The following is an 11392-nucleotide window of genomic DNA, read 5'->3' on the forward strand; positions in this document are numbered from 1 at the left end:
TCCAATTTAAGACTCTAATGTGAAGAACTCACCAGTCTTACCTCTGAATTAGGGTCCCAAAGACAAGATGAAGAACTTTCTGTATGTTTTCTGTACATAGCCATTGCCACTGTTCCATTAGCAGCAAGAGGAGTAGATCCAGGGCTGTGTCAGCTAACTCTGTCTCTGTTTCTAGGGAACGAAAAAGCATCAATAGTAACTCAGAAGAGACCCACACTTGAGGAACATATTTCAATGCACTGGGTCTTCTCTGCCTTTATCTAATCTTGTATTTTTGTAATCCTTAAGTTCTTAAATCAAGTCAAGAGAGGTTTATTTCATATTTAGTAAGTCCTATGATACACTTTGTTTTCCTTTACAATTCTTTTGCTTCTGTTCCTTAGTCACTTAGCAAATACTTTTTATGTTTGTAAAAGATTCTTGTATGTAATTATTTTGCCTACCTAGCTTCTGCTGCTTTTGTATTTCCTCCAGGGAGCTGAATATATTTTGTTCCAGGTAAAAGCTCACAACTGGTGACTGACTGGAACTGGCAAGGCCCAGTCTGTTCTGTACTTATATTCCACTTGCCTCTACAAAACATCATGGAAATGTTGTAGGCAGCAGATTCAGGAAAAAATTTGAGATTCATTCTCCTATTTAAAAAGTGCTTTGAAAGCATCTCCATTACACAAGACTGTTGGGTTGGGATCCAGGAAGCTTCAGTTTGATTTTGAGATAACATGTGGTTCTAGGAAAAGCACTACACCTTTGGTAAAATGCCATGACAATTACTGATTTCTTTCCTGTTTCAAAAACTGGAATGGTCACAAATGAGCTCACACCCATGCTAAGCTGAAGTCTCCTGAACAGATGTGTTTTATGGATGGAAGCATCTGTTTTCTTACCCTGTTCAGGACGTCCCATGTCACCTCTGATTTGGTTCCTGGAAGACTTTCCCAGGAATACACAATGTTCCATAATGAATCTTAGCTATCTGGTGCTACTGTTGTGATTAGTATTATAATTAATCGACAATAATAATTTGGTTAGTCTAGGACCAATGGGTATTCATCTCCTGATTAGCTTGCCCAAGCCCTCCTCTCTTAAGGGTTCTTTAGAACATGGTTGACTTCAGATTTGAATGAATCTGCTAAAAATGAAACCTTTCTTTTTTAATTCCATCCAACATATAGTTTCTTTTTTTTCTGCGCCCTGTTTCAAAGTTTAATGGAACTGATATGTTTGCTTTCTAGTAATCTGCTCAAAGATGGGATATTCAGTTCTTTGGGAAATAGCATCATCCTAAGTCTTACCCTCCCTCCCCAGTTGTATTTTCTCAGGATTAGCATTTACAGAGAGCTGCCACCATGTGGTGACAATCAGTCATAACAATAAAAAATAACAGTACAAACCATCAAGTCCTCTTTAAGAAAATGGGAAATTTTCTATCAATGAGCATTTTGAGTCTCTTAGGGCCAGAGGAAAGTCTCGGGCATAAACTATTCCCTTAGAGATATGATGTTCAAAATTTACAGGCTTGATTTGGCCTAAAATTATACTGTTTTATCCATTCCCTCTTATTTATAATTCCTTAACAGCTTTCTGATGCTTTTGGTGTCAAAACACTTTATTTACTTAACAAATGAGATATATATAAAAAGATAGGGTTCTGAACTCCATTTTTCACATAGTTAAGCTGAGGTCTACAGAGCAAAGGTCAGGTGACTGACTATTCATGGGCACCTGAGAAATAATAATGAAATCAGCCTTTTTATTTTCCATCTGAACTCAAGATTTTGTGATTTTTATTTTCAGCAGAAGCCTCTGTCTTAGTGGAAGTGAAAATTTCTCTTATAAATTCTGGTTCTGCAAACATACTAATATCCAGGGTTCCCAATTTTTTCTTTGCATTCTCTGGGAAACAAATCTGCCCTGCCTCAAATGCTTATAGGGAGACAGCAGTGTCATCACCCCTTCTCTCTTCCTGCTCTACGTTAGATGACTAGGTGGTGTCATTTGCATGACAATAAGTAAAACAGAAGGAACAGATCCAGGGAAAAAGAGGAATTTCATTTAACACATGCTGTATTTCAGTTACCCTATGGAGATTTCTAGTAGGCAGTTGGAAATACAATATCTAACATTAGGTAGCAGAGCACATGTGTTAGAGTTGAAGCCAAGAGTACGAATGAGACCACCCAGAGGAAGTGTGTGGAGTAATAACAGAGAACCAAAAGTAAAGCTCTAGAAGGCTAATAATGGAGCCAACAAAAGGAATGAGAAGGGAAAGTGGAACTACAGGAATATAGGAAATAGATCAAGGGAATTGTTCAAAGATATGCTAAAGCATGCCAAAAAAAACTTCAATAAGATATTATAAGCATGAATCTTATCTTGCTGGATTTGAACTCCATTTCTGTGCCCTGTTCTGCTTTGACTCACCTCTGAGGACTGTGTCATATTCCTCTTTGCATCCCAGCACTCAGCACAGAACCTCAAATACTGGTGTTTAACACATGGCCTGCTTAGCTGAATTGAAATTAAAGTGATGAATCCCAACTATCATTAAGTCTCAAGTGGACTATACCCTGGCTCCCTTTTCTGTGGGAGCAGAGATCTTGTCACTTACCTGGATCACTGTTGCTAAGGTCTGGGGCAGGCACAGCTGTATCTGACAAGGAGCCATCTACACATCCTTTGCGGATATGTTCAGGATCTTTTTCTGGGACTTCTGCTGGCTGCATTTCCAGTAATTTTGTCTGTTTTTCAATAAAAGATTCCATCCCAGACATGGATAAGATCTCTGACTCCTGAAAAAAGTTAGCTGCATATTACATAAAGAATGCAGAAAGTAGGGGAGCAACCTAAGCGCTTAAGATTTTCCTTGCAAAGTATCATGAGTCTAGAACCCGAATGACTCTGTGACCAGCTTAAGAAAGTTTTTATTTTTTTACTGAAATTGCAAGTAAAACAACACCTTTGTATTTTCACCTGCTGTGAACACTTCTGTGTTATCTGTTCTCTTCCAGAGACTGGTTTTCTTTCTCATGCTATCATCCATTATTGCATACCATGACCTTTGAGAAGCCAAACTACCAATTCAGAATGGGTAAGGATCCCAAACCACTCAGAGGAAATACTTTTGGAATAAAAATGAGAGATCCACATTGTTAGTAAGTCCTTTAGCAAAGCACCTAAGCCTTTTCTGACTGAAGAAAATGTCTCAAGTGCCTCTAACTGTAGGATCAACATCCCAGCTATTAAATCTAGGAGTTCTCTAGGAACTTACCACATTGTCTTCCTGAAGACAATAGAGAATTTTCTCATGTACTTCAGTCATATTCAGTGCTGGAGCAATTTTACTGGATGAGAACCTCAGTCTGGACCTGGTACAGTAACAAAGAGTAGAAAGAGAATGTAATTCATGATCTTGATCCCAATATAAAGGGCTGACAAGTATTCATATCTCAAAACAAGAACTTATTCTGGGAGTTTACTGTGGTCAGAGCTGCCAGAAGAGACCTGGTCCTGAAATCCCCCAGACGATAATATTCTGGCAATTCTTAATATATAGTGCAACTCTTGCATAAGCTATGTTTACATTGCATTTGTGAAAGGGCTTTTGCTAATATAAAATAGGGATCCGTCTGTCATGGTTGTATTCCCACAGGCTAGAAGAGTAGCTAGCACATGCTACACACGCATTACAAATGTGCTGAAGATTAAATAGACAAGTGTTTAGACTAATTTTTTATTGTTGTTCTCACTACCCTTTTTCTATATCCACTTATTCCTCTTGTGTTCCAAATAAAACTAGGGAAGAGACCACAAGTGCTAATCTCAGGGTTTCAAGGAATAGGGTTCTTATAAGTATAGGCCCATGGTTACCCTTCAAAGTATGGGCTCAGTAAAAAAAAAGGCTAAAATTGTGTTATTGCTAACCTGTGAAACACAAATGTAGAGACAAAGACAGTCAGACAGACTGACAGACAGACACCCTCCGAAAAGGCTAAGAATGGTAGGTCTGTTATGGCTAGTTAATGAACATAACACAGACGGTCGGTCAGCCAAATAAACACAAACACAGATACACAGATACAAAGACTGTCCCTCTCTCCCCACATTCTCCCTCTTTCTATAATGGCCCAGATACAGATATGAAATTTCTAGTAAGGGTAAGTATGGTGCCATTCCACATGGTGGCTTTGAGTACTGCCAAGGAACATCTGGGCCTCTGGTGCAGGAGAGGAGCAGTAATAACCAGATACAAAAATGTGCCCTGCAGGTGTCTATTCTGGCTCTTTCCCATTTATTGCTAGTATATGAGACCTCTAAGCCAAATTTCCAGAAATGATGGCAAATAGAAATCAGTTATAAGACTTAATTTTAATAGGAGAGAAACATCTCAATTTTCCAGAAAAACAGAAAAGGAGAATATACATATTCTAGAGTTCTCCTTCTAGCCAAAAATCCCTGGTCATTTGGGACCTGGGTTCCCATGGCAAGACAAACATTCAGCAGGGCTGCTTATGCCGGATCTCAGGCTTCTTTTAATTGACACTGAAGAGTCTGAGGTCTGGCTTTTCATAAAAACTGGTATGTCTGACCTGTCTCCTTTCTTCTAGGGCTTGAGAGTTGGACATGGGCTTTGGCTGAGAACTGGGGATCAACCTGAAAAGTGGGAAAGGGTCCCCGGGCAACTGAAGGGCTTCTCACTTGCTAGCCTTCTTGCCTTCTGTCTGGGGCTTGCTTTCTGTCTCGGCTTCACTCAGCTCCTCTGTGGGGCTCTGGGGTTCAGAGCGAGGAAATGCTGTCTTCAAGGTGTCCACGATAGCACTCACCACCATCTGCAGGAGTCAGAAAGAAACCACCGAATAAGTAGTTTTCTCACAGTGCTTTATGCAATCAGGACGGGTAGATAGCTATGTCTAATGGAGCCTTATCCATTAGCATAGTCAGATACCAGGCTAATGACTAGCTGAGATAAGGCCAGAACAAGAGCGTAAGAGTAAAGACTAGGGCATACCAAACCAGGGAAAGGACACAGAAGGTGGCATGAATGTGTATAATGTATCTTAGAAAATATAACTTGCTCTCTAGGCTCATGACATTGTAGTCTGTGGGGAGGGTACTTATCTCAATTGTTCATTGTTGTATCATGAGAAACTGGCACAGTATGTGGCTTTAAACAGACAAATAGTAAGTAGACGCTGAAAGAATCAATGAATGAACACATCTGCATAAAACTGGGGATTTTACCTTGTTCATTCCTTGCCAGTTTGCAGTTCTTTCTTCATAGCAGTGAATGTCTCCTAACTCCTACCACATGAAATTCCACTATCATTTTATCACCTTAAGTCTAGATGAGAAGAGGGAGGCCCCTCTTCTGCAAAAGAGTCAGTACTTTCTAACCTTTTAAAACATATGCCATCTTTTGATAAACATACACCTAAGACATCTGCTCCGGGGACTATAAATTGTAGGCTGCAATGTGTTACACAAATGTCTTCCCACCATCTCCAAAGGTCCTGAGATACTCTCTTGAAGGTACAAGTCTCCCCACACTGTTTGCCAACAGAAAATTACTGTATTGATCTGAGTCCAACTTAGTGTCCTATCTAAGCTTAGGGCTCTTTCTCCTGAGTGGTCAATACTGAGAATGACCTTCACCTCCAAAAGAGACTTTTCTGCCCCTACCTGTCTATGGAGGTATAGATCTATCCTTACATCCCTCCACTAGAATAACTATGTCATGATATCCCCAGGAGATATGTGCACACTTATAGTGTCAGGGGTATTGTATCCTCATAGTTGCTCACTGTAATTGAGCAAGTTGATAATCCAACCAGTATCTGAGAACAAGTCTTGTAAATTCTAGTCCGTGTTCTACTGACTCCTCTGTGCTGCCTCCTGCCACCCCTACTTCCCTTATTTTTCAAGCACTGCCTCCACTATGATGAGAAACTAAGGCTGAGCACAGTGGCCCTGCTGGTACCTTGTCTATTCTGGAGACCATGAACGGTTTCTTGACAAAGGCAATACGAGCATCTGTGTTCAGAGCAAGGAACTCCTGCATTTCCTCACTGTTAGCAATCTCAGGAATGGCACAGAGTTGCTGCAAAAGACACAAGAAAGACTTCAGAGAGAAATTCCAGCCCCCAGATCTCTCTACCTTGGCTTGGATGTTTGGTAGCTACAATGTGAGCAAAGCCAAATCAGAAGGGTGCTGACCTTTAGGAATGATTCCAGGAGGCTCTTACGGGCTTCTACTCTGTCACTATCCATGTTTCCAAATGGAAGATCTGGAAAGAGCTTTTTAGGACCCTTCACATCTTTAAAAACAAAAGGTTCATTCACTTAACATTCATCGAGAGCTATTCCATATCATATATGTAAAACAAACAAAAAAACTGTTGAATATATGTCCCTAGGATTTTTTAATTTCAGGAGTTCCAAACATACTCCAGGAATCTAATACAAACAACTTACTTTCATGGTTAATGTTAATATTAAGATGTAAGAGGCTATACATTAGAATGATTACAAACTAGGACCATGAAGTCCAATTGCTCAAGTTTAAATTTCGTCTCAAATTCCTCCTATGTAACAATTGTCGTCAAGTTGCTTAATCTTTGACTTTGTTTCTTTTCTGTAAAATAGGGATACTGATAGTATTTATCTCACAAGCTATTATGAGAATTAAATGAGCTAATATGTGTAAAGTGCTAGAAGACAACCTGGCATATATTTTCAAGCTTGGTTCAATATTATTATTACTAAGAAAGAAAATGTATAACTGAAATCCACAATTTATGCCTAAACTTATTAAATTGTTTATTTGGGTGACCATCAGCTCCCCCCTTTTTTTTTCAAAAAACAAAGTAGTTGTTTCCTAGCTGATTTTTAGAGTTAAATTTTATTACATGTTCTTATTGTCCCTGTGCCATATAGCACACACTAAAAAGCCTGGTTGTTAAAGAAAAGTTGGCAAGGAATTCTGGATAGTATTTTAACATTTAAGAGCAATCAATCTATGAATCTGAAAAGTTAATTTAACTCCTTATGCTACCTCACAAAGGTGGAAATGTGATCTTCTTTCTTAAGCTCAAACTAACTGGGACCCCAGAACAAAGCATTCAGCAAAAGAGTACAGAAAGAATGTGAACATTGCTGTCCAGCACTAAAACCCAAAACACCTGTATGCAAACTGGGGTAGGGGGAGCACAAGGGACCCTTGATACTGTATTCTCTTCCTCCATCCTTCCCCACAAATAGGCCACCAGCCTCTGAGATCAGGGTGGCTAGATGTAAAAAGCAAGCAGACAGTCCAAGGTCGGGGAAACTCCTAACTTTTGATGAACTTTCGTAGATCTGATTTCTCTTCCAGACGAGTCTGCAGATTCAGGAACTCACGGTAGCGGCGATTCACAGTGTGGTAGGCCAATTGCTGCAGGCTGCTGTTGCTCTCACTGTCAAGGGCTGTCTCATACTGTTGAATGAACAGATTTGTTTACTGCATCAACTCAATGGCCACACAGTAAGAGGAGAGTGGGGGTAAAGGAAGGGAGATGTTTTTATTCTGTTCCGAGACCTACTAGATCTGATTGCTGCCCTAAGTTGTAAGGAACAACTCAAATTCCAAGGCTGGTTGAATTAAGGAATCAGATGCATTTCCCAAAATACATGGCCCAGAAAGTGAAAAATGAGTTTTACTGCTCTCCACTCCTTCCATCTCAAAGCTCCCTCCTGCAAACGCTTTATTTTCACTTATAAAAATGGCTACATAACTATTTTTCAAATCCCAAAGATAAGGCATAAAACATAAGGTAAAACACTGATGAAAATGGAGTTATAAGAGCTAAACATTTTGCCATAATATTCAACGTGTCATTATTTATATTAGTTGAGGAAAGAACGAATGATTCTAAACAGCTGATGAACAAAAATAATTTGTTTGCCTGGACTGCATTAAAGGGATATTCGTTCTTATTTTGCTGGGGAAAGATTATTATTCTTGGAGTTAAACTGAATTTTTTTTTCCTGAGTACACAGCACCTATATGATTAGAAGTTATGTGAAGATTAGAGATTTTGTAAGGGGTCAAAGTTTGCTGTCTTCATATGCTTGCAGGGCCAGTATGTAGGACAGACAACCTGTACTATATGCTTCCCCAGAGCCAACAACACAAACAACATGAAAGCTATAGCTTAGTACAGGGGAAGACTTTTTGACTGAGTAGTTAAAATACAAAGAAATGCTGTAGAAAAACTATATATGTACTTGTTTTCATTAGGTACCAGTTACTGTTGTTTGGTTGAGGTATTATATTGTGGGCAAGTGATAGAAGAAACAATCTCCTAGTAGGTGGGACTTGAGGCTGGTGTTTTAAAGTTTTCTAGAGTCAGAGAGAAAAAGAAGTATTCATTATAATCTGACATGAGCAAAGTAGTCCCTAATACCAGTTAAAGGCCTAGGTAAGAGACACAGGTAGAATTCTGGGTAGGGCTCTCAAACTTGGAGTTATAATGCTTTCTGTGGAAGATTCTATTCCCTGAGGACCACTATTCAGTAGTGATACATTTCCAAACCTGGCTGCACCTCAAAATCACTTGGTTTGCTTTTTAAATATATAGATCCTGATGGTCTCTGATGGATTCTAAATGAGTTTCCAAAACTGGGTCCCAAGATTTTTTAAAAATACAACTTTTCAGGAGATTTGAAGGCAGCCTATCCTAAATCCTATTTTAGGGAACTGCTGCTCTAACCGAAGTAACCATCTGATACATGAACCCCTTTTATATCATTTCTACAAAGTAGTTCCCGTTTCTGTGCTTAAACATCTCTAGGAAAGAGCAACTTGCTGTCTTCTGTGTTATATACAGGTAGATAACTTTCCTTCCTAAAACAAAGTAAAAATTATACTATTTTTTGATAAGATAGTATTTTGAAAAAAATTAAAAGGGAAGAAGTTTGGAAAGAGAATTTCTGGACAAAGCTCTATACTTTGGGAACAACTGAAAAGTATGACCCTCAGTATCCTAATAACCCCGAGATTCTAGGATTGTTTGAGTACTGCATACAAGCCTACTCTGCTTTACAAATGAGCTTCTAACACTCATCGCAAACTAAGAGTAGCTTCTTTCCCTTAGAAAACTAGCTTCACTAATTTTGTTTTCCAAATCCATTCTAAACCCAGAGTGACCAGTTCTAATCCCATTACCTTCACCGTGTAGAGAGTATATGGGTGGAATCCAGTGCCACTGTGCTCTCGAGCTGTAATGGTGCCAGTGATCCGCAGGTTCTGGATGACAACTGGGCCATCTGGACTGCTCAGGGGCTCAAAGCTGAAGGTGGCTGAGCTGAGAGGACCGGATGGAGAAGAGGAAAGCAGACTAGAATCTAGGGAGTTGACACTATTGGTAAGATCCTTCTGTAAGCATGACGGTCGTGGTGGGCAGGTCTTTACTGGACTCTCTAGAAAAGTTGTATAAGATGTGACATCTCCTTGCTCTCCCTCCTTGTCTGCTGTGTCAATCTGGATCTCTGGGCAGGTATTCAGCACGGAGACCAGCAGGCCTGTCTCTGTTTGTGTTCCTGGAACTTCCTCAGTCCCTTCAGATCCCTCACCATCCTTACATTCCAGAGACTGGGAACCCTCTATGGAACACAGGGCATCCTGGATCCTGTCAGAGAGGAAGTTGCCTGGGGCCATGAGCATGATGGTTTCTTTGCCCAGTTCAGACAATGGAGACTCCAGCTCTGTGTCTTCACATAAGAACAGAGGGCCTCGGATATCTGGCTGTAGGAAATGAGATGAGTTGTTTCTTGCTTTTCTTTCTTCTGGCACTGCACCTAAATCTCCCTCTATAGCTTCGTGGCTTTCTTCAACTTCTGGGGAGGGGCGTGAAGGTCCCTCTGGCTCATTACAATTTAGGAGCACTGGGGCTGCTGCTGGAGAAGGGGCTCTCACTTCTGGCAGACTCTGTACCTCAATGATCAGTGGCAGAGATGTGGGCACTGAGGGCTGTTCCAAGGCACTGGCTGGGCAGAGTGGTTTAACCACTCCTGCTGGATTATTTCGGGCCTTGGAAAAGATGCCCACCAGTACAAGGTGGATCCAGTCAGGATCTGACAGCTTGTGGATCAGTGGTAAGATCACATTGCAAGTGATGAGTTCCACCACTACATGGCGTCCTGTCCGGGTCTCCAAGTGGGGCTTTGGCACTAGTCCTTGAAGCAACAAATTCACAATGCCCCGTGTATAGGCGACCTCAGCACTGGTGCTTTGTACAGCAGGATGTGGGGCAGCAGCCCGGCAGTAAGCCTCCCAGAGTTGGGAGGGCTCTACTGTACCACTCTGCTTCCTCGCTGTGGCCTTTGCCTGAATAAAGTTCTGCAGGTGACAGCCACAGAGAGTCAGAACCCTTTGGGCAAGAGCATGACTGTCCACCATGCCCATCCTCCTCCGCAGCTCGTGGGCCAACCCTCTCATGGCAACCTCCATTTCTTCCTCAAAGGCTGGCTCCTGGCTCACTGAGCGGTACCAGGATGACACAAAGTCCCGAATAATCATTTGGATGGTGCGGTTGATCTCCTGTTCCAGTTGCCTCTCTGCCTCGGGGTTTGGAGGGCAGATGACCATTGGGATGAAGCGTTCCAGGTGCAGTCGACCTGAAGCCCCCACAATGGCGTTTGGGCCCAGCCATCCTCCCAGCACTACCAGTAATGCAGACAGAAGGCAGAGAAGCCACACATTGACTAGAAAGTGGATGAACAGGAGCCAGCCCAACAGAAGCCCCACAGCCATCAGCTTTCGGCTACTCAGCAGGTTACTGAAGCCACAGGTGGACATAGCTGGGGTCTCCTGTAACGAGGACACTACCTCTGCTTTCATGGCTAAAAGAACCAAGGGGCTGCCCCAGGCGACCGCCCTCTTTCTATTTTACTTCGGAGTTGGAGAATGGGGCAAAACTACGTTCCAGATACAAGGAAATATGAGGTGCTACCTGGGGTCCCGGCCGCGGCTCTGGGCCCTGGATGTCTTACAGGCACCGCAAAGCGATAGCGGTAGCTCTGCTTCTCGCGCTCGCTCCGGCCCCTTCCGGTAGACATGCTGCTCTCGAGGAAAATTCCGAGGCCTTCATAATGCCGGGATCCGAGAGCCACTTCGCAGCTTCAGGAGGGCGGTGCTGAACCTTAGGGTCCCCCTCCCCGAACACTTACAGACGCCGAGGACGGGGCCGGACGAGACAGGGTTACACACGGCCGGGCGTGCCCTGGGCTCAACGGTGTCTCCTCTGCCGGCCTCGGAGAAGCTCTCCGCCGGGCTGCGACGGCCCGGGCGAGCGACTGCGCACCGCAGCCTAGATTCTATCAGGGCTGCCGGCCGGCCGGCAGCCGCCGACTACCA

General features: G+C 42.3%; 1 protein-coding gene across 1 annotated transcript in view; it reads right to left on the minus strand.

Annotated features, from left to right (window-relative positions):
• SNX19 (sorting nexin 19) overlaps positions 1–11386 on the minus strand; it is a 38879-nt gene extending 27493 nt beyond the window's left edge. Inside the window, exons 1-8 of the mRNA XM_006905789.3 lie at positions 9203–11386; positions 7333–7471; positions 6214–6314; positions 5978–6097; positions 4699–4829; positions 3272–3368; positions 2612–2792; positions 42–171 (exon numbers count right to left, since the gene is read on the minus strand). Coding sequence (XP_006905851.1) covers positions 42–171; positions 2612–2792; positions 3272–3368; positions 4699–4829; positions 5978–6097; positions 6214–6314; positions 7333–7471; positions 9203–10876 — 2573 coding nt within the window. The 5' untranslated portion in view covers positions 10877–11386. The remainder of the gene's footprint in view (positions 1–41; positions 172–2611; positions 2793–3271; positions 3369–4698; positions 4830–5977; positions 6098–6213; positions 6315–7332; positions 7472–9202) is intronic.
• Positions 11387–11392: the final 6 nt, after the last annotated feature.

Source organism: Pteropus alecto, unplaced genomic scaffold (genome assembly GCF_000325575.1).
Source record: "Pteropus alecto unplaced genomic scaffold, ASM32557v1 scaffold210, whole genome shotgun sequence".
NCBI classification, from domain to species: domain Eukaryota; kingdom Metazoa; phylum Chordata; class Mammalia; order Chiroptera; family Pteropodidae; genus Pteropus; species Pteropus alecto.